At 37.1% G+C, this 27,465-nt stretch overlaps 1 protein-coding gene across 6 annotated transcripts in view; it reads left to right on the forward strand.

The window, feature by feature from the left end:
• CNTN4 (contactin 4) overlaps positions 1-27,465 on the forward strand; it is a 901,803-nt gene that overhangs the window by 439,804 nt on the left and 434,534 nt on the right. For all 6 annotated transcript variants that reach the window (XM_045493589.1, XM_045493588.1, XM_045493585.1 and 3 more), the window contains one exon: positions 1,603-1,744. In XM_045493589.1, coding sequence (XP_045349545.1) covers positions 1,690-1,744 — 55 coding nt within the window. In that variant the 5' untranslated portion in view covers positions 1,603-1,689. The remainder of the gene's footprint in view (positions 1-1,602; positions 1,745-27,465) is intronic.

The raw sequence follows: 27,465 nt of genomic DNA on the forward strand, positions 1-27,465 counted from the left end.
AGTCTCCCAGTTTCCTAGCGTTCTCCTTTATTTGACTAAATGATAGATAGAAAGCATCATGCTCATCTTTGAAGCCCCAGTGGGAGCTCCTCTCTTTTATAAAGTCTCCCAGGCCAGAAAGTTTCCTCCTTCCTTCCCAATGGCATATTGTATCGCAGTTTTTTGAAATGTGCGCAACTGCCCTCATTGGAGTAGGAAGAGATTCTTGATGCTAGAATTTTTGTATGCATTTTGGCAGGTCCAAGTGCCTCACCTAGTATTTGGCAAGCAGAGGGTGCCCCATATATGCAACTGCATGGCTGGCTGGCAGTATAGAGGGAGAAGGGATGGGTAGATGAGAGCAAGTGCAGTAGAGAGTTCTGTTTTCTAAGGTCATGTTGCAAACCTTTGGCACCTGACAATGATTTGGCTTTGTTTGGTTCACACATTGTTTAAAAAAAATATTTTGAACTAATTCCCAGTATTTAAAATTTGGGAGATTCTCAAAGTGTCTGGGTGGTTCAGTCGGTTAAGCATCCAACTTTGACTCACGTCAGGATCTCGAAGTTCATGAGTTCCAGCCCCGTGTTGGGCCCTGTGCTGACACCTCGAGGCCTGAAAGCTGCTTCAGATTCTGTGTCTCCCTCCCTTCTCTCTCTCTCTCTCTCTGCTCCTCCTCCACCTTTCAAAAATATATAAACATTAAAACTTGGGAGATTTTTCAAAATACAGTAATATTTGCAAATTTTCTTTGAAAAGGTCCTGCCACCCTGGGTCTATGCACCATATGTTAGCCATTAGCTTGAGCTAAGGAATACCCTCCAGCTTCATACAGGACCTGGCTGTGTTCTCCAGAGTGCCCATGTTTGCCCGCCTGCTTCACTCATACTTACTTAATTTGTAGCCTTTGGAATACAGAACAAGGAGCCTTTCTTTACTACAGAGTTATCCTAATTTAATATTCCCGGATAATGGAAGAATCACTGTTGTAAATCATGTTCAGGATTTGTCCAAAAGAACCTCATTGCCAGCTACTCATAGTTGGTAGGATTTTTTTTTTTTTTGGTAGGCACAAGAGCTGCACATTTTACTGCATTTTAGAGATGAAACATAGAACATAAGGAAAAAAATGTTTAAATTGTTAGAGTAGTTATAATTTTCCCACATGTAATTCCATTCCAAACCTTGGGAATTTTTCCTCATGGTCCAGCAGTGTTAACCCTCTCTTGTTCACTGACAGCTGAACTCTTCATGCTGACTTTTTTAGCATATTATTAATTTCGAAAATAAAGAAGAACAGGGACTGGAGAATAAGGGACTAGATAGGACCTTGTAAAGAAACATAGTTCATTCCCCTGCCTTTGGATTGTTTCACATCTAATCAGAACTATTCTTGTTTTCACTCAGTAGCCACAGGGACACGTCAGCTCATCCCTGTCCAAATATTATTTGGAAGAAAAGGAAAGGAAGCTTATTTGTTTCATATCCATAATTTAACATACTTTTCTTTAATAGTACTTTTCCACAAGTGAATTTTATTTGTTTTCAGATAAAGACAAATTTGCAGAGACCACAAAAAGAAGTATCTGCAAATCTCATTGTGATGTTTCTTCTTTCTCACAGATTAAAGGTTGAACAAAACTTAAAAGAAGCAGCGATTCTATTCATTTGATACTGGACTTGAAACTCCTTTGACCTCAGAAACTGAAGATGAGGTTGCCATGGGAACTGCTGGTACTGCAATCATTCATGTTGTGCCTTGCAGGTAGAGTGTCATTTAAAAACTTTTTGATTTAAAAATGCTACTGTATTTCACACTAATTCAAAAGTGGGCCTTCGCTTTCGATGGCCATGATAAAATTGTTAAGAGTGCGTGCTACAATGACTCGCATTTGCTGACACTGTTGAATCTGCTTTCCTGATGGTCTTTTAGTGGCTCTTTTCATGGTGTTGTATCCAAACCTAGACACTGATGTTTCCACCTGTCTATCTGGTCCTTTTAGAGTCCTTTGAGCCATTATTTAGTTTGAAAGTTGTTATTTTTGCTCATCCCACTGCTCAATTGCACAGAGATATTGGGCAATAAAACCGATAACATAGTCTAGAGACTTACCTCCTTTGATGTCAGCAGATGGAAGTTTATTTGGGTAGCTCTTTCAGTGTCTTTGTTAATATTACTCCATTTTTTCGTCCTCTCTTTTTCATTTTGATATACCTATAGTTAGCAGGAGCTGGAAAGTAAGAAGACAGGAGATTTTTTTTACCATATGCCCCTGGTCAACTAGTAGACAAGGACTTTAAAGAGTTCAAACATACTATTTATTGCTTTCTCCATTTTCTGGAAGGTATGAGCCTTCCATACATAATTCATACATAATTCATATGTTGATGGAACCTAAGTCCAACATGCACTGAGAGTTTTCAGGTTGGCATGGTGGGCATCTTTCCAGGCCTTTCAGAGGGACACCTGAATATATTTGCATTTAGGACTTTGGTTCACCATTACTCAGATCCACGAATTCATTCAAATAATGTTACTGAGTACCTTGCAAAGACCCAGCTTTGTTCTAGTGTCTGAGAATATAATCCGGAGCAAGTAGGACACAATTACTGCCCCCTTAAAGCTGTATTAGCTGAGTTCTATAGCTATATAGACTGAAAGCTTGATAGAACAGATTAATTGCAACTGTTACATAATTAAAGGTAGTAATAGTAATACTAACATGTATAGGTAGGTCACTTACTCCATGCCAGACACTATGCTAAACTCTTGTACTTTAGCTCATCTCATTCCACCATGACCACTAAGAAGTAATAACTGTTTATTTGTACTCGCATGTCTATTTTTATTATTATTACTGAAATGGCAAGAAGTTAAGAAACTTACCCAAGGTCACCAAGCCAGTAAGTGGTGAAACTGTTAAGTTCCTGACTCAAACAGACAAACTCTAGAATCCATAGTTTTGATTATTATAACATACAGTATTTTAGCTATATTGTTGATTTGTCCAGTTCATGCTTGCAAATGTATTCTTGAAATTTGGGGTTTCATTTTTACTGTGTTTTTTTAAACACGAACTCTCCTTCACTCATAAGTAATCCCCTGCCTTTAAATCCTGAACCTCTTGCCTTTGCAAACATCCTCACCATTCCCTGATTTTGGACATTTTGCCGTCTAGCCATCTGTTTTAACTTTATCACTTCTCTTCCTCATCTGGTCAGAGCCTAAACCATGTCATCCCAGCAAAGTACATCAGGCTCTGTGCCTCAGTTGCTTTTCTCTAGTCTTTTTTATGGACTTTGACCCTCCTAAAAAGGCCTCAACTGAGTCATTCTGGCTTTAACTTCTAATGACTCTGGGATAAATGTATTCTTTAAAGCTGAAAGCAGTGAATTGATGTCACAGTATTTGACTACAGCAATGTGCTTATTTAACCCACTGTGCTGAGTAGATGTCAAGAAATTAAAGAGTTGAAAATCGAGGAAGACATTAATCTCCTCAGTTGTGTTTTGAAAAACTTGGACTTCTCACTGAAGATGTGTACCTGTATCTTTTTTCTTCACTTAGCTTTTTGTAGGGCATCAGTATATTGATTGTTTTTGTGAGCCTTTTTTGTGAACTGTTTCACATGGCATTAATATTCTCTTACCATATGCCTCCTTCAATGTAGGTAAAGTCAAGCTTTAATTAATGTTTTTGTTTTCTTGCTATTTGTCTTGATTTCGTTAATTTATATAGCACTTGACACTGAATTTTGAACAGATTTCTTTAACTGCTTTAGCTTCTCATCCTTTTCCTTTTCTGTACTTAGTTACAGCTTTCATGGTAAGTTTTTGGCAAGGAAAATATTTATGCCTATTATGTTTACCATAGTTAGTAAATCTCAAATGTGTCTGTTCCATAAGAAAGAAGATCCAAATGAATAAGCATGCTTCTATAAGAGATATACCTCGAGAGGACTAGTAATTACTTAATTAGCAATTAATAATTAATAATTTATGGTACAGTGGAAATGTTCTCCTCTTTTGCTAAATGCTACACTCAGTCTCTGAAAATAATTTTTTTAAGAAGAGGGGTGCTTGCCTGGCTCAGTAGAGCATGTGACTCTTGATCTCAGGGTTGTGAGTTCAAGCCTCATGTTGTGTGTAGAGATTACTTAGGAAGAAAGGAAGGAAGGAATTAAGGTAGGAAGGCAGGAAGGAATTAAAGTAGGAAGGACTGGAGAGAGGAAGGAAGGAAGGAATTAAGATAAGAAGTAAGGAAGGACTACTGATGCCAGCAGTCTGAAAATCTAGTCCCTGCAAAATTGGTTTTAATTATTCTGCTCTTAATGAATTTAAACTAGGGATCACAAAACTCTGCTACCTGAAAGAACAAGGAAGCGAAATGAAGAATGAGTGAAACATTCTTCAAAGGGTAGTGACTCTTACATGTAATAGAAGATGTTGGTAATTGTGGAAAACGAGAGAAAACATATCCTATTAAATTACAAACCAGTGCCTGGCTCTAGTCCTTCATGCTAGGTCTTCTAGTTCTTCAAGACTTTTATGCATAAATCTCCTAATGTTTTAATATTGCCAACCCATTCACATTAATTTTTAAAATAAAAGGCTGCATGAAACCAACCAAATGGTCTCCCGTTTGCAAAGTTTATTTCAACCACTTGGTTTTTCTTTGTTATTATACACTTTGCCGAGTACACTACATGTTGGGGTCTCTGTACTAATAACTCTTCCTTTTGCCGAGATTGTTCATGCTCTAAATGTCCCTGTCACTTTCCCTCTAACCTTATTAAATGTCACTTAATTGGTGAGGCCTTTCTTGATGACAATACACAAATTAATATAAAGGAAAATAACTATTTTCTTTCACCAATACTTTATACCTCTCTTATTATTTTATTTTTTCTAGAATTCTTATACATGTATGAATATCTGCATATTTTATTTGTCTTTATACTAAATGTCTTTCCACACTAGAATGAAACTTTATTAAGGCAGATATTTCTGTTTGTTTTTAGACCACTGCTATATCCCCAGCATCTTCAAAATGCCTAGCGAACAGTGACGTTCAATGAGTAAATAAATATATTTCAAATAAATGAATGCTGCATACTGGCCATCAATGAGAGAGAGAGAGAGAGAGAGAGAGAGAGAGAGAGCGAGCAAGCGAGCGTGAACATACACATAGGTAACTCTTTCCTTTGGTACATTCCTTAACCAATGAAGTATGAGGAACAGTAACAAATACTGCAGCCACCTGTCATTTGGAAGGACAGTTATTAGGCACATTCTACACAGTTTCTTAGAAGTCCTCAGAAAGACTGAATCCCAGATGCCCACAGTAGTTTCTTCTAATTTTCCCTGCTTCTCTCCTGCTCCCTGGGATCATCTCCCAAATTAATGTTTCCTCCCCTCCCCAAATCCTTCCCTCAGGCTCTGCTTTTGAGGTAATCCAAACCAAAAATATGCACACACCAATTAATAGAGCAGTAGGGTAATATTGGTCATGTCAATAATTGGGAAGAAACCAGATAGGAAACATAGCTTTGACAGATTATTGAAGTGTTGACTATGATATATATCCATATATGTATATGTGTACAAGTACTGATATGAGTAAATATAATATGCCTTTATATAGATACATCTTAAGTAATATCTAGGTCCTGGAACCAGATAGTTTCACTATTAACCATCTCTTTTATTCTTCTTACTGTTAAGTAGTTGCATTATTAGCCAGATGCTGGGCAGGTCATATGTGCCTCTCTGGGATTCACTTTATACCTCTGTACAATGAGGCTGTTAAACAGGTGGTCCCTAAAGTCCTTTTCAACTCAAAAGTTTTTGTTTTTAGCTCTACACAAGGTTTGAGAAGCATAGAGATTCTGAGAGCATTAGAGCTAAGCTTCAAATTTTATTCAACTAATAAGAAATTTTACATATGTCCTGTGTCTTACCATGTGTTACTGATTCTGTTCACGTTGGCAGAGTTTGAAAGAAAGAGTAAAATGGCTGGTCCATTTATTTGTTCATGTGCAGCAAGAGGTGTAAAGACATTTCAATACCCTGTGTGAATGCATGAAAAAAAAATGCATGTTTGATGTATTCTCAGTTGATCTTGCTTCCAGGGAGGCTACGTTTGTTCCCATCTCTGTGGTGCAGTTTAGCAATTTCAGCAATTATCTCCTTTTGAGAAAGTGCATCCATTCCAAATGCAAGCATTTTATTGACTGGCTCACAAAATCCATGCTGTTGTCACAGCTGCATCTGGGGATAGGCAGTGGAGTAAAGGTCCTGTATAATTCAGGAGAGACCTATTCTAGGATTGGTAAGTGTTCACAAAATGTGGAGGAAGGAGGAGCCCTGGGTTGAATAGTTTAATCACATTCATGTCGCTTGAATCGATGACAATAAAATTGCCAATACCTGCAATCAGAGTTCTTGGAGAGAATGTTCAGTGGTCTTCAGAAGGGATGTTAGGCTCAGGAAATGTCTTATCAGTAAGACAAAAGTAGACTGCCTGTGGTTTTAGCTTATTCCACGGTAGGAGAACACAAATACACATTAGGAACTTCCAGTATTTGTTGATGTTGAACTCAGTTAACATAATCTTTCCACATAGTCAGAACATTCCAACAAAGTTGAGGATCATCCCTAAAAGATCTTCCCTTCTTCATAATGCCCATATTGTCTCATCAGAGTGGAGAGCACACTGAAGTTAGTTTCAGAGCTTATGCTCACAGTGCAGCCAGGTACAAAATTTGAGTTCTTCATATTCTCATATTTTTTTTTACAGAATAAACAGAATAATGGGAAACATTCAAATAGTTAACAGTTCTAGATAGAAATTAAACCTAGTACTGCCTCTGCTTTTGCAAAAGCTACGAGGATTCAATGATGATAAAAAAACAACAATTGAGTAAATCTCAGTTTCCATATAGCTACTGCAAAGCATAGTCTTGTAGTGACCTCTTATTTTATTGCTTCTTTTTCTAAGAATCTAGTTTGCCAATGCATTTATAGTCATGCTGACTGAAGCCAAAGAATGGATTTCCTCTTTCCTCTGTGCTGTCTTCTAACCATGGCCATTAAATGAAGCCAAAGCAGTAGAAAGATTTACCAAGAAGAGAGCTAATAACTACATTAAAAAGCAGTGACTCTAGTGATGAAAATTCAGGAAAGGAATGGGAAGAACTATGCCCAGCAAATAATAAATAGCAAGTGGAAAACTCCTTTTGAATATCATTTTAAGTATTTAAGTACATTTCATGGTAGGATAATAAAAATGAGTAATGAAGATGTTGAGGTAAATAGAGAAACTGGCAACAGCTTTATATCCCCATAGGCATGGACATATAGTAGCATCATACAACCCAAAAGTTCTTAGAAATATTCAATTTTAGACCGCTCCGAAAGCAAAGTCATTAATGGCTTCATTAGATATGCTCAGCCAAGCTGGATGTCTTAACTATATAAAACTCTCTTACTGATAGAGTCTAGGACATGTATCTACAAAAACAAAAGAAAAGAAAAAAAGAAAGAAAGAAATTCTGTTGAATGAAACGTATTAGGAAGAAGGGAAAAAACAGTTGAAAATCTAAATATAACCATGCATTTCATATCAGCTTGTGCAGTAATTTTCTGTAGAAATGTGGAATTAAGCCTAGAGCTTGAGGATAGCAGGTAAAAGGATAGCCTCTGGCAACTCCAACCTTGTCAGAAATGTGACCTGGACACCCAAGAGTGCTGGTAGTTAAGAGCATGGGGCTTTGAGATAAAATAGATAGGTCTGTTGTTTAAAAGCTGTGTAATCTAGCGATTCTTTCTCCCTAAGTCTTTGGTGACCCTGCCATCTATAAAATGGACAGAATAAGTATATTTACCTCATTTAGTTTATGAGGATTGAGATCATGTATATGTTCTTCATGCTTAACACATTGTCTGATACTTAGCACCATTCCTTGTGAGCTACTGTTCATTGAGTGATTGAACACACATTTGAGGATCTGCCAGTGCGAAGCATCGCACTGTTCTCTAAGAATGTAGTTCTAAGTGAAACATGGTCCCTGTCCTCTTGGCCCTGGTGGTCATGATGATGATGACAATGACCATGATGATACCAGTATCAGCTTCTTAGCACACTGGTGTCTGGCCTTCTTCAGTGGTTGAAGATTGCATAGCAGAGTTTGTAGCTCATTTGTTGCCCTTCCTTCACCTTTTTTGTAACATGACCTCATCTTTAAAATGGGGGTTATAAGACTAATAATAATGAAGAATACCTATGAAAAATGAATACCTAAATTGATTAAATCTGTATGTTTAAAGGCACTTAGGAAGGTATCTAAGTCACCTAGACAAAGTGTTAGTTGCTGTTAATGTCATTATTAACATCATCACCAGCAGCAACAAACCAGTGGGCATCCATTTGCGTGTACAGCAGCCACAACATTTAGAGTCTACCTCCTAGAGGGAAGGCACCTAGAACAGTTGCCAGTTGGAGCCATATATCTGGGGAACTGGCCCCGGGAAAGTGCTGGGAAGGTTTTTGTGATGGGGCCTCCAGAAATTATCAAGTTGCAAAGAGATGAGGTTTCTAAAGAGAGAAGGATCTGATGGCTCAAAATGATGAAAGATTTCTAAAATAAATTTTACAGAACAACAATAACAATAACAACAACAACTAAGACAAAGAAAGGTGCACATAAAAGCCCCTACTGAACTGTGATGGAATGTGCCGGTGTAAAGACTGTGTGCTGTGCCATACCCTTCTATTCTTCTCTCCCCCTAAACTCCCGTTGTTGATGTCAACCAGATACTTCATCCATATGATAAACAGAGTTTGATGAGGATATTGCCCCACACTATTTTAATACTACCCTTAATCTGTTTATTGCTTGTTAACTATGAAATATTTGCTGAACAGTCTGTTTAGCAAGCCTATTAGGGGCTGGTGGCAACTACAAGAATAATGAGTGAAAATTTATCGAGCATATCTGTGCCAGATATAGTATCACGTTCTTGAGTGCAGTATTCCATTTAACCTGACAATAACCCATTTCCTAGATGAGGGGTTACATGTCCTGACTAAGGAAGCAAAGCAGTATTTGAATTTGAGTCTATCCAGCTCCAAAGCCTGGGCTGTTAACCGTGATGGTATGATATCTAATGACACCTAGTCCTTGTCCTATGGAGCTCACCATCTTTTAAAATACTATGAACCACCACTTCTCGAATGCAGTCCATGTATACCAGCAGCATCAGCATCACCTAGTAATGTAGTAGAAATGTAGATTCCTGGGCCCAAGCCCAGACCTACAGAATCAGAATTTGTGGAAATGAGCCCCTCAGTGTTTGTTTTAACAAGCGATCTCTAAGATTCTGATGCTTTTGAGTGCTTGAGAACCACACTTAATGCTTTGAGAGGCAGGTAAGGCAGAAATTGTCATTATCCCAATTTTACATGTGGGAATCTGAGTGGTAAGTGACCTGCTCAAGGTTATATGCCTGGCATTGATGGCAAAGCTAGAATCTAAGCTTTGTGATTCATAACCTGGTGGCCTACTTTTCCCCCTGGTATATATGCTCTCTTTTCACTCAGTCTAGTTTTCAGAGCACCTTACTGAATACCTGCTAATACAAAGTAAGGGCTTTTTATGCTGAAGAGATGTCCTGAGTATTGAAATAATTAAATTTTTCTGCTTAGCCTTGTTTCACTGCCTGTGAACCACTACCAGGTGATACTGGCCTGTGCTCTTTATCTGTTTTATGATGTAATGAATTCAGAAAAGATGTTGTTCTTTAATTTTGAAGGGAAATAGCACTATGGGTAGAATCTTGGGAAAGCAGAAAATAAAAGAAAAATGTCCCTTGAGGCTACAAATACAGTATAATGACTCATCTTTTTGGTAAACAATAATGTACATATATTAGGTATGATTTATGTGCTTAGAGAGATAGAGGAAGATATTTTGCAAACCCCTAGTGGATTGTCAGGTTGTTTGGTCTTCTTAGAGTAATCCAGAATCCTTTCCCTTAAGGAAGAAAACATATCATTTTGTTTTGGAAAGAAATAATTCCAGGGGATATAGCTCACCCCTTCAGATATGAATTGAGATGTGTGTCCAGGGTTCTCTTTTCTGCAGCAAGGTTTGGAAAAAGGCCACAGAAGACCAACCCCCTCTAAAGCTTTTAAATTTGTGCTGAAGCCAGCCACAGTTAGCTATTGAGCACTTGACGTGTGAGTAGTCCAAACAGTTCCCAAATCTGTAGTAGTTTCTTTCCTAGGGCAGCTGAAACATATTACTACAAAGTGGCTTAAAACAATAGAAATTTACTCTCTTATGGGTCTTGAGGCTGGAAGTCTGAAGTCAAATGTTGGCAGGGCCGCACTCACCCTGTAGGTTCTAGGGAAGAATCCTTCCTTTACTCTTCCTGCCTTCTGGTTTTGGCAGCAGTCCTTGGCATTCCTTGTCTTATAGATGCATCACTTAAATCTCTGAATGCACCTTCACATCACCTTCTTTCCGTGTTTGCCATGGGATGTTGGAAACCTAATACAAAGAAAATATATAAAATACCTCTAGTCGTTCTTATACGAATTACATGTTGAAATGAATACATTGGGCTAAACAAAACATTAATTTGCCAGTTTGTTTTTATTTTAATGTAGGTGCTAGAAAAATGTTAATTATATATAATGTGGCTCACATTATACTTTTATTGAATAGCAGGGCCATAGAAGGTATAGGAACTAACCTATTAATCCTTAGTTTAAAATTGTAGCTGAGGAGAATTCCCTTCTCTTTCTGTCTTTGTAGAAGTAGAAACCCCATGCTGGTAACCCTAAGCCTGAGGGGAAGTTGACTGGGAACAGGTGCAGAGGGGAGAGGTACACAATGTAAAGTTTCTAAACTTTGGACTCAAAGAATGGGGTAAATGCTTTGTTTATCACAGTACCTCTGAGGTGCCTTTATAGAAGAAAGAATGTCAAAGTCTTCTATCCAGCAAAAACAGTGAAGTATTCAAGACCAGAGGAGTCTTTGAAAAGCAGAATTTCTAACAGAAAAATCAACAAAGCACACTGACCCGAATAGAAGTAATGTGTGCAGAAATGTATATAGCCGTATTATTCATAATAGTCAAAAAGTGGGAATAACCCATTAGTTGATAAATGGATGAACAAAATGTGGAGTTTTATTGGTGGAGTATTTCAGCCATAAAAAGGAATGGAGTACTGATACTCCAACAGGGATAAACTTTTGAAATATTCTTTTTTAAATGTTTTTAAAAGATGATTTATTTATTTTGAGAGAGAGAGAGAGAGAGAGCACACCCAGGCAGGATAGGGCAAAGGAGAGAGGAAAAGAGAGAATCCCAAGCAGGCTCTACACTTAACACAGCACAGAGCCTGATGTGGGTTCTAACTTATGAACTCGTAGATCATGACCTGAGCTGAAATCAAGAGTCAGATGCTTAACTGATTAAGCCACCTAGGCATCCCAACTTTTGAAATACTCTGAGAGAAGCCAGACAAAAAAGGCCATATTTTTTATGAATTTGTTTGTATAAATTATACAAAACATGGAAATCTAAAGAGACAGAAAGTAGATTAGGGTTGCCCAGAGGGGGACATAGGAGAGGACAGCAAATGACTGCTGTTGGGTATATTGTTTCTTTCAGGATGTTGAAGATACTCTGGAACTATGGAGTGATGACCGCACAACCTTGTGAATATACTGTAAACTACTTGTTTTAAGTTAAGGCTGTAGTAACCACAGATTTGGTGGCTTATAAGCAACAGAGATTTTTTGCTCACAGTTTCTGTGGGCTAGAAGTCGAAGATCAAGTTTCCAGCTTCCTTATGTTCTGTTGAAAAAAGGTCTTCTTCCACATGGCAGATTGTCAACTTCTCTCTGTGTCCTCATGATATGATGGAAGGTGCAAAGGATCTCTTTAGAATCTGTTTTGTCAAGGCATTCATTCCATTCATGAGAGTTCTGTCCTCATGACCTAATCACCTCCCAAAGCCCCTACCTCCTAATGTCATCACAGGGCTGGATTTCAACATGGGAATTTGAGGGGAAAACAAATACTCAGATCATTATGCCATTTAATTGTACATTATAAAAGGGTGGATTGTATTGCATGTGAGTTATATCTTAATAAAAAAAAAACCCTGAGAAGAAAACTAAATATTTTTGATATCTTATTAAACATTCCATTTTATTGAAAAAGCCTGTCTTGTTTTCAGGATGTCAGCCTTACTCAGGGCTAACTTCCCATATACATGATGAACAGGATTACAGGATTGTGGACCTTTCCCGACTCCCTTATTTTAGGCAAGTGAACTGGTTTTGCCAAAGACACAGAGATAATTAGTGGCATAATCAGAATCCATGCTTCCCAAATTTTAATCCCAGTCTGTCTTCCACTGCTCTATTAAGGTACCTCCTAGTGTGTGTTTATGGACATTGGAGGTTTCATTCTAGCCCACACCCAAAGTGTAGATTCTGTAATAAGAGAAAAAAAACAAACAAACATACATCTCATTGGTGAGATGACTCTGTGATACTGGCTTCTTCCCTGAACAAGAGAGGGGCACTAATGTAGGTGGAAAGAGACCAACTGTGTGTGAGTGATCTTGAGGAAGCAGGATGAGCATTGTCATCAATTTTGTCCCATGTTGGCATTTCTAGGAAGCAGAACATCTCTTTATTTACTGCCTGTCTATACAAAACTGCCTGTCTACACAAAACTTAAAAATCTACACTGAGTTTGTGATTAAACTTCCACCTACCTGAGGATTATGTCCCAAGCCAAAGCTTTGTAAATAGTTTTGATACAAAAAACTTTTTTGATACAAAAAAGTTTTCTGTCTTTTTGAAGACAGAAAGAGGAGAAATAGGAGAACTGTTTTTTTGTTTCCTTTTTGATTTAAATAAGTTGAATTTTTAAAAATGTGGCTCCTAACAAATTTAAAATTACCTGTGTGATTTGCATTCTCTTTTTACTGGACTCGCTACTCTACTAGTTGTCTCAGGTTGCTTTTCAGTCAGGTGTCCCAACCTTTTTCTTCAAAAGGCTACATAGTAAATACTTCAGGTTTGGGAGACCATACAGTCTCTGTTTTAACTACTCAAGTCTGCCCTTTGAGTACTAAAGTAACCACACACAATACATGTAAGTGTGGCTGTGTTTCAGTAAGACTTTATACATATGTAAAAAAAATGTATATTCAGATACGAAGTATCTGAAGAATGTTTGAAGTTAAATAGATTATTTGAAAGGTATGAACGCAGCAATGTTATTTGAACTACTTAAGTTAAAAGAAATAAAAATCAATATAAACTCCCTGGTGTCAACTATATTGCTTCCACTTAAGTGACGTCGATACCAGAAAGGAATTAACACACCTTGAGACTCATTCCACTTGTTGATGTGGAAACAAGTGTCAGAATAAGTCAGGATAAATTTGAGATGCAGAATAAAGCATTGCTCTTTTCTAAGGAGCTTTGAAGATGAGTCTAGTAGTTGACCTAACATACCATTGTAGCAAATACACTACTTCAGCAGTCAGAGATTCACATATTTTCAAAGATGTGCTGTTATCCAGTCCCTTTCTCTTTGGGCAGGTGAGAAAACCAAAGAGCCAAAAGATAAATTCATTTGCCCACGTTCACATGTCTCACTGCTCTCAGAGCAAAGATGAAATATTGGGAATGTTTGATCAACTTTTATTTACTATTTTAACAAAATAGTAATTTTTCCCAATTGGACTTGATCTTAATAGCTGTGTTTTTGTCACATCAAAACATGTCTATACTCTATGTAAATGGGCATGGAATTTTATTATTAAGAGTGTTTTAGAAATTTGTGATTGCCTCTGTCAGCTGTTTTCCCACCTGTGATAGTAGTTTTAGGTAACTTGGCTAATAATACCCTGTAGTCTTTTGAGACAGTGGCAAATAAATTTGGAGAAGAGATTAGATTGTTAATGTGAGATCTTTTGGTTCTTTTGAAAATATTTACCTATGTTTTATTTATCAATTTATTACCCTATGTAATAAATTACTAAGCATGTACTATCTTGTGTGTACTGATAGATGTTGGGCATACCAGGATATTTGTTGTTTGGTCCATGGATTTAAGGAGTTTATAATCTTGTGTGCGGAAACAATTTGTTTCAAACTAACGTGTCCTGAGAGATTTAAGTGAGAACTCCAGGCAAAATACAGTGTTCCCAATGAACCATACTGTTACACTTTCTTAAGACATTGCTGTGGTACAGCCTACAGTGGATAAGACCATGGTTCTGGGGCTGAGATAAATCTGGGTTCAAAATCTGTCTTAAGTGTGGTTACTGAATTGTTTGATGAACTTGGTTAATTCTCTAACAAAGGGGGCTTAAAATATTTAGAACAGTGACTGACCTATAATCAGGGTATGATAATAATGTCTGTTGAAATCATTTATTAATAACAAAGAAGCATGATCTTCTTCCTTTTTCCCACTGAATCCCAATGCATCCAAAACACTTGCATTTACTTTATATTCAATGGGTTTTGAATTACATAGTATGAATAAAGAAGAAAGACTGTAGTAGGAGTGTAACAGGAAGAGAATGCTGAAGTCAGGCATGCCTTCTGGCCTATCATCGATAAAACTAAGTAGGGAAAGTGATGGTGTTTAGTTTTGTTCTGAAGTTGACAAAAAGGGGGCAGGTCATGACCTTATTCATAGGTAGGGATGGAGGAAGAAAACAAGATTGATGACTGTTTCTCTTATGTGATTATATTTTAAGGATAAATCTCTATTTTTTTCTTTATATAGCAATATAGGCACAAATGTATATAAGCATCTTTTTACCCAGTCTATTGGCCAATCTGCTAATATTTGAATTAGAGAATTTTAGAAATTAAAGAGAATACTGTATCATTCATCTAACATTATCATTACTGTTAATCATTATTACTTTACCTGATTTGTCCTATTTCTTACCATTGCAACATGAAATAGAGTCCTACATTGCTTTATAATAGTAATAATAACACCAATAATTACTGTCCTCTTCCTTCTCATCTAAATGCTTTGAATACATTATATAAATAATATTGGGTTCAAAGCAGGCCTAATGTGGCTAATATCATCACCTCTGCATTATACGAGGGAGAAATCAGAGTAAGAAAGTGGATGAAAGTCATGAGGTATGGCTTCACCAGTAGCAGATATTTTCCTCCCACTCTGTCCTGGTCATCATCATCCTCAGTCTTTACCAGGTTCCTTCTAGAGCAGCACTCTTGGTTTCATAGTGTCCTGTGTATAACCCCCCTTCATTAGTTTCCTCCTCAGTTATTGACAGGATGCATTATGATGGACAAGACCAAATTAAACTGTGCAGATGTTACTTCCCAAATTTGCTTTATTTTTGGATGTAGCCACAGTATAGTGATCTCTGCTTTCTTTCCAAGGAGGAATCTTTCCCCCATTTTCTTTTCTTTTGAGTTGCAATCTTGGTTTTCCCTCCACTCCTTATGATAATATACATTATCTCTCCCTCTGACATAAGCTGGGTATGTTCTTTCTTCCTCCTATCTTCCTTTGCTTTTTTATTCTAATTATATCTTACCTTAGAATACAAATGTAAAACAAATGAAGTTGTCTTTAAGTACTCTTTCAAATTCCCAACTGTTCACCTCCCTCTGATTTGAAATTAGTGAAGTTATAATTTATTTGTTTAAAACTAAGCTAATGCATTCAAATATTCGAATGTGGTATGTACTTTGTATGTGCTATCTTCTGTGCTCCTTTTAGAAGATAGAGTGAAATTCACTCAAAATCTTGTCCATAGAATAAAATAGTACCTTCCCCCCAGGAATTATAACAATTTAAAGAACAAAAAAATAAATAAATACTTCTCAGAGCAAAAGAGTAAATAACAAAAATTCAATTGTATTTGTCTGGGTCAACAGTTTTTGTCAGGACTTGATGTGATATACTCCAAAGAATTTTACTGAGAAGTTATGAACTGCTGATAAGAGTAGCAAACATGAGTTGCACACAAGTGATCTATGCAATGTAAAAAGTGTCAAGTGAAAATGAATCCTCTCCTCTTTTTAATCTTCACAACTTTTGGACATCCTATTTGGAATGCTTTTCTCCCCAGTGGTGTGATATTTGTACAAAAAACTTTGTTTTAATATAATGCTTAACTAGTAACATAGCCAAATTTGAAGTGGATGCTCTAAATTTCTTGCATTCCCTTTATGATTTTATCAACTTGTTCCATCTTATTCCAGTAAAGATAAGGAAAGAGAAGAGGAAATTGTCAGTCAATTGCACTGCATAATTGTTTATGATTTCATATTATCTAAATTGATTACCAGTTCAGTAAAAGAGAAAAAAGTAAATACATAAAGGTATGTTTTGTTCAGTAATTTGAGGTCGCTTTTGAGGGGCGCCTGGGTGGCTCAGTTGGTTAAGCGTCTTGACTTCGGCTCAGGTCATGATCTCAGAGTTGGTGAGTTCCAGCCCCATGTCAGGCTCTGTGCTGACAGCTCAGAGCCTGGATCCTCCTTCAGATTCTGTGTCCCCCCTCTCTCTCTGCCCCTCCCTAGCTCATGCTCTCTCTGTCTCTGTCTCTGTCTCTCTCTCTCTCTCGTTCTCTCTCAAAAATAAATAAAACATTAAACGAAAAAAGTTTTTTAAAAAATCACTTTTGAAAAAAATGTAACTGTGTGGGAATAAATGTTAAGTAATCACCACTTACTGCGGTAACCATTTTGCAATATATACATATATCAAATCATGTTGAACACCTTAATGAATACAATATTATATGTCAATTATTTGTCAATAATACTTTTAAAAAAGACACTCTTAAAAACATCAAAAAAAACCAAAAGCCTGAATTGTCCTCAGAAAACTCTAATTCTGAGTCCTGATATTTTCCCACAAAAATAAGACTGTCATATAGTAGACAGGTTTTTAAGATACGCTGGCATCAACTGAGACTTTCTTCTTTAATCAGAAAAATTCAAAGGGAATTAATCAAGAAAGGAGTGAATTTATTCTTAAGTGAGTCACTGCTATTTAATGCATTGTCTCTCTATGATCTAAAAATTACCTACCATACCGGTGTTGTGCATCCCTCATTTTAAGAAATGCTAATGCAGAAGGATGACATCTTCCAGCTCCCCACAGTGAATGTTGTAATGCCCCAACCTGATGCATCCAGTGCATCCTGGCCATATTGATTCAGATAAATCATATTTATATGTGTGATCATATTTTCTTCATTATTTTTCATATATGGAAAATCTGTTGGATTTGTTACCCCATGTACTATGTAAAAGTTTGTATAAATCATTTGTGGGCTCAGACATGTAACAGTACCACTACCTTGATGATTCAATTTAATGGCATTCAAAGGCTTTATAAGATAGGCAGTCTTCTTACTTACCTGTGGAGAATATCACACAATGAGTGACATGAAGGAGCCAGACTTCCCTGTGAATGAAGCTCTGGAACAGGGCATAGAATATTGTTAAGACTAGAGGTCGTTTAAGCACATTTTATTTTGAGAGTGCTGAGTAGTTGTGGCATTAGTTGTGTGGCATGTAACGTAGAAACCATTCTTAAAGTCTGAGGAAGCCCAGTTGGCTCTTATCAACATGACTTGTGCGGTTCCTTGGTTTCAGTGTCCTATCTTTAATATTCTTTGAAGTGCTTTTGTGTTCACTGATCTGTTTAAAGTACAGTCTTCTTTCTGTTTTTAGCCATCTACTGCTATTATTATAATAATTCCGGTGTTTTAACTGTGTTTTTGAGTATAGTTTCTCCTTACACAGGACTATGTAAGCCATCTCTTCCCTCCACAAAGATAGTATCTGGATTATGGATGTGTTAGAAGAATGCTAGTGTCATTCTTAACTTTTCCCCCCTCCATTAAGCAGTAGTGAACATTTATTGTCTCATGCAATTTGTTGTGTTGTGTTTTGATCATCAGGAATTTAGGAGCAGCTTATCTGGGTGTTTCTGACTCAAGGTCCCTCAGCAAGTTGCAGTCAGATGTTACCTGGAGCTACGGTGTCTGGGGGTTTGACTGGGGATGGAAGATGTACTTTCAGGTTGGCACAATCACATACATGGCTGGCCAGTTCATGCTGGCAGATGGTGGGTGGCCTCTGTTCCTCACCGCATGGAGCTCCCGAAGGGGCTGCTTGTGTATCCTCTTGGCACGTGCCCTTCTTTCTGCCAAGAGCAGCTGGCCCAGAGAGGAAGCAAAAGGAAGCCACAGTGCCTTGTTGCAGGCCATTGTGATAGAATGTCATTTCTACCATATTCTGTTTGTTAAAGTGAGTCACTATGACCTGGCCTCTCTTCAGGGAAGGGAATTAAGTTACGTATTTTGGAAGGAAAGTGCGAAAGAGAAGTGGTTTATTTAAAACCACCACAATCTACTTTTCTTCGTTGCCTATGCTTCCATTTTAGGCCAAACTCTCATCATTTCTTACTGAGATGACATGTAACACTTCTAACTGGCCTCTTCCTTGTCTTAATCTCTTCCATTCTTGATGTAACAGCCAAGGCAATCATTTAAAAACAGAAACCTATCGTATCATATTTCTTAACTTTGTGTGGCTTGCTCTTGCACGTGGAATAAAATTTAAAGGACTTTTCACAACGTATAATGTCTTACATAAATGTCCCTGCCTTCTTCTCCAACTCCATCTCATGCAACTCTCTCCCTAGCTCATTAGAAATTTTAATCTTCTTGGGGCACGTGGGTGGCTCAGTCGGTTAAGCAGCCAACTTCAGCTCAGGTCATGATCTCACGGTTTGTGGTTTCAAGCCCTGTCAGGCTCTGTGCTGACAGCTAAGAGCCTGGAATCTGCTTCGGATTCTATGTCCCCCTCTCGCCCTGCCCGTCCCCACTCTCTCTCTGCCCCTTCTCTCTCTCTCTCTCTCTCTCTAAAAAATAAATATTAAAAAAAAAATTCTAATCTTCTTTCCTTTTCTAACACATCTCATTCTCTTCCTGCCCAAGGGCCTCGCCCGATCGTCACTCTATCTTGAATGATCTTTTCCCTTGTTTTTCTATGATTGGCATATCCTTTGGATTTCCACTTAAATACCTGTCCATCAGAGAAGCTTTCCCTGATGAAACTAAAGTAGAACCTTTCTACCATGTTCTTTTTGTTTTAATTTATCAAAATATAATTGACATATAACAAATTCCACACTTCAAAAATGTACAATATAGCACATTTGATATACATATACAATTGGAAAGCCATCACCACAAGCAAAATAATGAATTTATCACCTCAAAAGTTGCCTCATGGCTCTTTGTGAAGAGCATCCTCCATTGTTTTCTAACCCTGTTTGTTCACTACAATGCTTAACACAATTTACAATTACAGTTACAATGCTTATTATAATTTATAATTGTTAATTGCTCTTTTTTCAGTTTATAATACTTTACCTATGTGTCTCCCAAGTAAACTAAGTGCCACATAAAGAGAAAATACCCCTGTGGAGTTCATTGCTATATTCCGTGGTCATGTTGCCTGGAACTTTGTAGATGTTTGATTAAATTTTTTTAAATAAATGAACAATTAAGTATATTATTAGCTGATGAGGGCCCTTAAAGAGTTAGAGGTCAAGTGCTATAGTATAGAGAGGCATTTAACAGTGTCAGGGAGATGAGGATTCCCTTCGGAGTGTGTGGATTGATTGCATTGTAGCTTCCTTTTGAATATGGTTAGGTTTGTGAATTTTAACACAGCAAGTAAAACCATTCTGAGACTAAAAAAGAGAATGAGGTGCATATTTCTAAGAGGTAAACAAAGAAAAACAAGATCCCAGTTGGACTGTCATGTAGGGTAGGTGGAGAAAAGTTAAGCATTGAATGCCTTCTGTAGTAATCTGGTTCTTTATTTCAGTAGGGGATGAGAGGCAGTGATTGAGGGTTCTTAGCTGGGTCTTGACTTCTGGTCATCCCGGCTTTCCTTCAGAACAATTAATAAGGTACTGGCAGATCAGAAAACGTGATTATCTTCCAAAGCTTTGTTTTACCTGTCTTTATGGTTTATATCACTCCTATTAAAGAAGAAAAGTTATGAATATGCAAATATCATTCCAAATATGTGTTTGAACTTCTCTAAAACTAAGGAGAGAATTGGTTTAATCCTTCTCTGGAGTAGTCCATTTATAAATTGGTAGCACATCAATTGTTTGGTTTTAAGGTTTTCATAGCCTTAGAAATGTTCACACATATATTAGGAAATATATTTTGAGCACATCAGAATAGATGCTTAGTCCACATTTATTCTAGTATTTATTGAATTGTATTGAGTAGTTATAATTGGAGAACTGTGTATTGAAGAGAGTCACTGTCTGAATGGGAAATCTGAATTTGAATTTGGATATCTTTAAGCAGATTTCTTTCCTTTACAAGTCCTAATTTGAGCATATGTGGTACCCATTCACTATTCTCTGAGGTCATATGTTGGACATACCTGCACAAGTATACTATATACAATAAGAAGAATAACAGATGTTTGGTCTGTACACTTCGTAAATGTGTGGTAATATCCATTTGATGTACCAAGCACAGTAGAATTCACAACTTTGTTTGATTTAATTTTATGTTTCAGTTGTTATCGACTAGTAGTATGCAGAACAATAACTAATAGGTAAATGGCATGATAGTGGAATGCCATATGCATTCACATATTTCTTGACAGTGAAACTCTCAATAATATTTACTTGTTCATTTAGCACCTTCTATATGACACAATCTCAGCTTAATGAATCTGCCCCCATAATCTTCACAATTATCCTGATAAGTAGATATATTGAGATCATCCTTGTTTAACAGATGAGCATACTGAGGCTTAGGTAGAATTCATCCTTAGTTATTAGTAGCAGAATTGAATTGAAATTTGAGTTTGTGGCTCGTGAAATGATCAGGCAATGGTTATTGACTTGTAAGTTCATATGATGACAAATTTTTATTTGATTATAGTCTGGATTAGGTATTTTTAATAGAAAGAAATGTCATATTTTAGATGGGCAGGTGAAGATCCCATAAGAATGTTCTGCTTCAGTGCAGACCCAGATGTGCTGAAAATATTTTAAGGAGTAAATTATGTGGGCTTTTGTATTTTTTTCATCTACTTCTGAATTGAGTACTTAGATCTAGTCTTGTCATATAGCTAAAAGTATTTGATAAAGCTTAACCATCTGGTATGAGCAAGAGAAATAGAAACTGTGTCAATATTATCATCACTACCTGAAGTAGTCCCACATATTCATTTCCTGTGATGTCCTGGTCAGTCCAAACATTTATACTTGTATTTAAATAAAGTCACATATTTCAATAAATATTGTAATCTGGCAATAAGTACATTATTTTTACATAAATAGATGTTTTCAGATAGTTTCATTATTGTGTACTTCAAGAATATAGTACCTGGAAGACCTTGACTTATTTTGGGAACAGCATGCAAATTGGGCTGCTTGAATATCCATTGGCACATAATCAAGGTAAATATCTGTAAGGGGGAGATTATTTGGGGAGCATAATATAATCACGTTGCTTACATAGTTAATGATTCTTAATCTGGCATTTTATTTGAGAACTACATTTTATTGGAGTAAGTTTGAACAAAGTTCTTAAGAAACTGTTTTCTTTTGAAAATTTGAAGCATTACTCATCAAGACCCTTTAGACCAGTACTGTGCTCAAGGTACATACATGCCCATCCCATTCCAGGAAAACATGCAAATTACTTGCTCCTCATAAATAGATAATTTGGTAGAGGATTATTTGCCTTGGAGTATCTGCTGGATCAGGATATAAGGATGGAGATTTTAGAATTCTTTATTATTAGATGGATGAAGAATGGTGTACGTGTGTGTTTCTGTGTAATTGTGTAAGTATATAGTTGTGTATTTAGAGTAGGTTTTCTTAGTCATTTTCAAAGATAAATATGATAAATTTTGCATATTCCTTACCTCTCAATTCATTCTGTTAGTGGAAACAATTGATATCTGATAGTAATTGGAAAAATAAAGGAATTTTTAAAAAAAATTTTAACATTTTTATTTATTTTTGAGACAGAGAGAGAGCACAAGCAGGGGAGGGGCAGAGAGAAGCCTCAGACACAGAATTCGAAGCAGGCTCCAAGCTCTGAGCTGTCAGAACCAAGCCCAGATTGGGGCTCGAACCCACAAACTGTGAGATCATGACCTAAACTGAAGTCGGACACTTAAACCAATTGAGCCACCCAGGCACCCACAAAAAATTACAGGATTTTTAAAGAAAAAAGTATTTATCTCATTAGTCACAGTTCCTTCTCACATGGGGCGTGTGACCAGCCTTTAACCAGTTTGCATATAGAACTTGAGATGTGATCTAAGTTAGATTTTAGCAGAATAGTACATCTCTTCATGGTGACACTACACTCTCTTTGCTTGTCTTATGATTTCATTGGCATATTTTTAATTAGCTCCTTCAAAACATCTGCCAATATTACATAATTTAAGTGTTTCTGATGCATTCTTTCTATTTATATCAGATACCAATAAGTTTTATAGTAAAATGATTTGGTTTTGGCATTTTAAAGATGGTTTTGTTCATAGTTTCTATGGCAGGTTCCATTTGAATCTACGTCTATCGCGTAGACACTAGGACAAATTTCACAATGTCACACAGCATGGACTAGAGAACAGGATTCATTGGAAAACTTACATAGGTCAAGAGCAACAAAGAAAAGAGAAGGCAAAATTCCCCTAATCCTTTTCGTCCCACCAAAAAATATGTCCTAGCCTGATTGCATTGTGCCTAGAGTGGTTCTGTGTTCCTGTCAAGGGTTCTTTCCCTCCAGTGGTCTACCTTGTTAGGAAAGACTAAGTAGAATGATTGACTCTTGGCCTGCTCTTTGTAGGAGTTCTAGAATACTGGCTCCAGCACGTAGAGACCTTTTGGCTCTATGAGATGTGATACTATCCTTTGTATGGAGTATAAAGCCCCTGCTTGCCTAATAAGCTGATCTTGCATTCAGCTTCTACTGGGAAAAAGTGCCGTGGCCCCCATCCTAGTTGGCATATGGTCGGTCCATGGACATAAAGTGAGCTTCCATGGCTATTTTTAGGTAGTTCTGCTCTTTTAAACTATAACAGTAGATTTATGTCATTTCAAGCAGGCAGATACAACATTTTCTCAAAGCTGGTCTACACAGAGTCTCGGCATTTAGTGGAAGGCTGACTGTAAAAACCATGAGAATTATTTATCATCAGCTATTTTAGGTAGGAGGCATTGCAGTAATACTGGATTTTAAAATGAAGCTGTCATGATTTTCTCTTCTATGAGTTTATGACATGACATCATTGTCATAGTCTACATGTTTTTAATAAAAAATAGGACTATAGTATTTACCTTCATGTGAAGGTAGAATTAAAAGAAATAAATGAATGCATATGCTGACATATTTTACTTAATGATAATATTTTAAGGATCCTGCAGTTTGGTGGTAGATAGGATTAAATGTTTAAAATAAACCTTATAACCATCCTGATTTACTTATTTCCTTGGAGAGAAGCATATTAAATTATATATAATGCCCACATTGATTTACATACAAATTAATTTACTAAACAAATTACAGCTTACATATTGAGCTTATTTATTTAATTTTAATAGACTTGTAAAGTGGACCAGTTTGTTGTCCTCCAAATTCTATTTTTTTTCATGAAGATAAAGGTATTCTGTAATTATAATATAATTATTATAATAACATTAGCAACAGCAATCATTTGTGGTGTGTTTTCTTGGTTGTGGGAAAGAAGCAAGTTATATATATGTACTTATACACACACGCGTGCACGCACACACACACACACATTCATTTAATCTACACACCAACCCAGCAAGGTGGATTCTTTGATTATGTCTATTTTCCAGTTAAGGAAACTTAGAAAAGTTCAACTCTTTACCCTATATCATGCTGCTAGTGGAAGCAGGATTTGAAAGCCCCTTGGTTTTTATCTCTATTCAGTACTGACTTATCCCCCAAAACTGAAAGACCATCTTGTAGATATAATTTTATTTCATAAATGTTATTTACTGAGGTTTTTTGGAAAGATTGGATGGTGAATCTACAGTGAATTGAGTGTGTATCTGAATCCCAGTCATACCATTTTTGGGCACTATGTACAAGACATAGTTAAATGTTAAGTGAAAACGTTTCTGATAACATCTTCCTATTGGAGGTTATCTCACTTGCACTATAGCAAATATGCATTCAAAAATTGTTTATTTAGGGAACTCAGTGAACAAAATATCTTTTTTTTAAATTTTAATGTTTTATTTATTTTTTAGACAGAGAGAGACAGAGCATGAGCAGGGGAGGGACAGAAAGAGAGGGAGACACAGAATCTGAAGCAGGCTCCAGGCTCCGAGCTGTCAGCACAGAGCCCGACGCGGGGCTCGAACTCACGAACCGCGAGATCATGACCTGAGCAGAAGTCGGATGCTTAACCGACTGAGCCACTCAGGCGCCCCTGAACAAAATATCTTGAACTTTGTAGTGTTAAAGGGATAAAAGACCAGGTCACCTGGAAGCTTAGTTTGCAAATGCTTTGCTGCTATTCTAGGCAGCTACTGTCATTTCCAAGGCATTTACAAGGCAGTCTGCATTCTTTTGCAGCTAATGGTACTCCACTAATCGACCACAATACTGTGTTGCAAGGGACGGGACAGTGCCTCTTCTGAATCTATAATGTGCCTTCTAGGTTCAGTAATAACAGTTTGAAGGAAATCTTGGGAGGTTTAAAGAGTCTTTGGCTGGGAGCACCTTATGTTTGAGGGAGAGAGCCATAGTAAAAAGTCATAAAAATACCAAGGCCATTTCTATCCTGACATAGGGCTCATGAGTCATAATTTTGTATAACTTCAGCATAGGACTCTAACAACATGGTGCATCTGGTGACTGCCTCCCAGCTGTTTCCCTGGAAAGGTGTAAAAGAAAGAATCAACAGCCTGAAGACATGAAAGACAACATCTGAGAAGTGGCGCTGAGTACCTGGAAAAGTGTAAACACAGTACAGACTTAATCTGAACCATTCCCCAGTGTATAGATGCACATATATCAAAGGGTCACCAAAGAGAAAATCGGACTTTATCAAGCTTGAAGTGTCAGAGAATGACTTGACAGTGTTCACCAGTCCCTTAAAACCGCCACTCTTGGTCCCCATCTAACCCTGTGACTTGACAAGTACTATGGAAAGTGATCACACTTGAACAACCTACATGGAGGAGGAAAGCTTTACAGTGTGTCACTTTTTTCTCCCCTTCCCCTACCTAATGAACTTTTTTGCATCCATCAGTTCTAATCAGGCAGCTGCTGAAATTTTTATTCATGCTTTGGTTGCCTCCAGAATTGATTTTTGTAATTCTCTTTTACAGCCTTCCCTTACCAGGCTATTTTGAGGTTGCCACATACTCTGAATTCAGCGGGTGCTTCAAGCCTGGCAGCTTCTTATTGCTTCTCTTCCGGCTCCCTTTAGTGACTCTCAGTATCAAACATGATTGCTCCTCCGATTTTAATTTTTACTTGCTGTGTCACCGAACAACCTTTCTAGTCCTATCACTGAGCCCAGTTGGCAGTGTTAGGAGCTCTGAGTAGTTACACACTCTGTAAACTGCAGTGGTATTAGCAAGTACAATTGCACACTCTGAATCATCTTACCCTTATTATACAGGAAGTCTTCTGGCTTATTTTAAGGGAGGAAATGCTTTAAAGAGGAAAGAGGGAAAAAAATCAAAGCAAACTCTGTTTGCCTCTCAACATTCTAATCACCAAGGATTGGAATTTTTAGGAACCAATTTCAATTCTGTGTTACCAGTTTAAATTGAATTTAGGGTATGTGTGTGTATGTGTACATATTCACATACATATTTTTTAAATATGGCATTTGAAGTGCAATGAGGCCACCGCCCCTTCCTTGATTTTATGTATGTATCACATTTGCTCCATAATTCAAAAATACCAGGAAACCTATGTAGCTTTAATAGAAATTCAGTGAAATTAGATACTAAAGACAAATAAATATCATAGCTCCCAGCAGCTAAGTCCCTACAACTCATTTCAATTAGTTGATGTATTTATTTGTGCATGAAGAGCCAGGACAAAGGTACAGGACATAGGTACAAGTGTTGTCCCAAAATATATACATAAATGGGGAGATAAAGGTCTACTTTCTTGGTTTTGTAGCTGGACAAATATCCTTAAGCAGTTATTAATGGTAACAACTTTTCCCATTTAAAGAACATTTTCAAATGGTTGGGTTTTTTTCCCAAGGTTGCTTTTTTTTTTTTTTTTTTCTTTCCTGGTGTTAGGAGTAATTTCTAGTCTAAGGAAAATACATTTGCATCTATAAAATAGAATGCATTATTAATAATAACAGTTAGCATTTACTGAGTATTTACTGTGTACCCAAGCCAGGTGTTTTGTGCTAAGTGTTTTGTGTGCAGTATCCTATTTTAGTTTCCAAACTGGCTTAGTCAGTGGCAGTTGTAGATACTCTACACACTCACAAATCTGGTTTTAAAGTAGACTAAGGAGCTTGTCTTAAAGCTGAGTGTTCATTTTAAGCACATAATTGTTCCTTAGTATATATGTTATAGATCAATATAAATAACATTTCCTAAAAATACCTCAGTCACACTGTACATAAGACCTGGAACCTATCTGTTTTCTGTTTAAGACATGTGGGTGTCATGGAACATGTGGTTGGAGGTTTGGCTAAAGCCTTTCTATGCCATTGCCTTGACATTGTCACTAATTGAAGGTTCCATTTTTTTTCCCCATTTTTACAAATGATGAAACTAAGGCCTTTATTAGAGTTTAAAAATTTTTTAATGTTTATTTACTTTTGAGAGACAGAGAGTGAACAGGGGAGGGGCAGAGAGAGAGAGCATCAGAAACAGGCTCCAGGCTCTGAGTTGTCAGCTCAGAGCCCGACAGGGGGCTTGAACCCATGGACTGTGAGATATGACCTGAGCCGAAGTCGGACGCTTAACCAACTGAGCCACCCAGGTGCCCCATGGCCTTTATTGGAGTTTAAATTATTTTTCAAGGTCATACAGCTGGTATATGGTGGAGTAAGTATTCTAAACTAGTTTGTCTGAACACAGAATCTGTGAGCCATCATCTGCCACACAGCACTGCCATCTCCAGTCCTCCTTGGGCAATCTGTTTCTCCTAGGGACCAAATATATCCTTGTGTCATTTTCTTCATCATTTTGGTTAGTTTAAACTAACCCCTTTTTTGAACTACAAAGTTGATGGTGAGTAATTAGTCCGATGTGTGATGTTACTGCACAGAGTCTGAAGATACCCAGAAAGCCTGCTAACCGCTCAAAGCTTTGCTTACAGCAGTTTCTGTGTTATGAGCATCTTTTATAGAATGGTGTAGC

The sequence above is a fragment of the Leopardus geoffroyi genome, chromosome A2, assembly GCF_018350155.1.
Source record: "Leopardus geoffroyi isolate Oge1 chromosome A2, O.geoffroyi_Oge1_pat1.0, whole genome shotgun sequence".
NCBI classification, from domain to species: Eukaryota; Metazoa; Chordata; class Mammalia; order Carnivora; family Felidae; genus Leopardus; species Leopardus geoffroyi.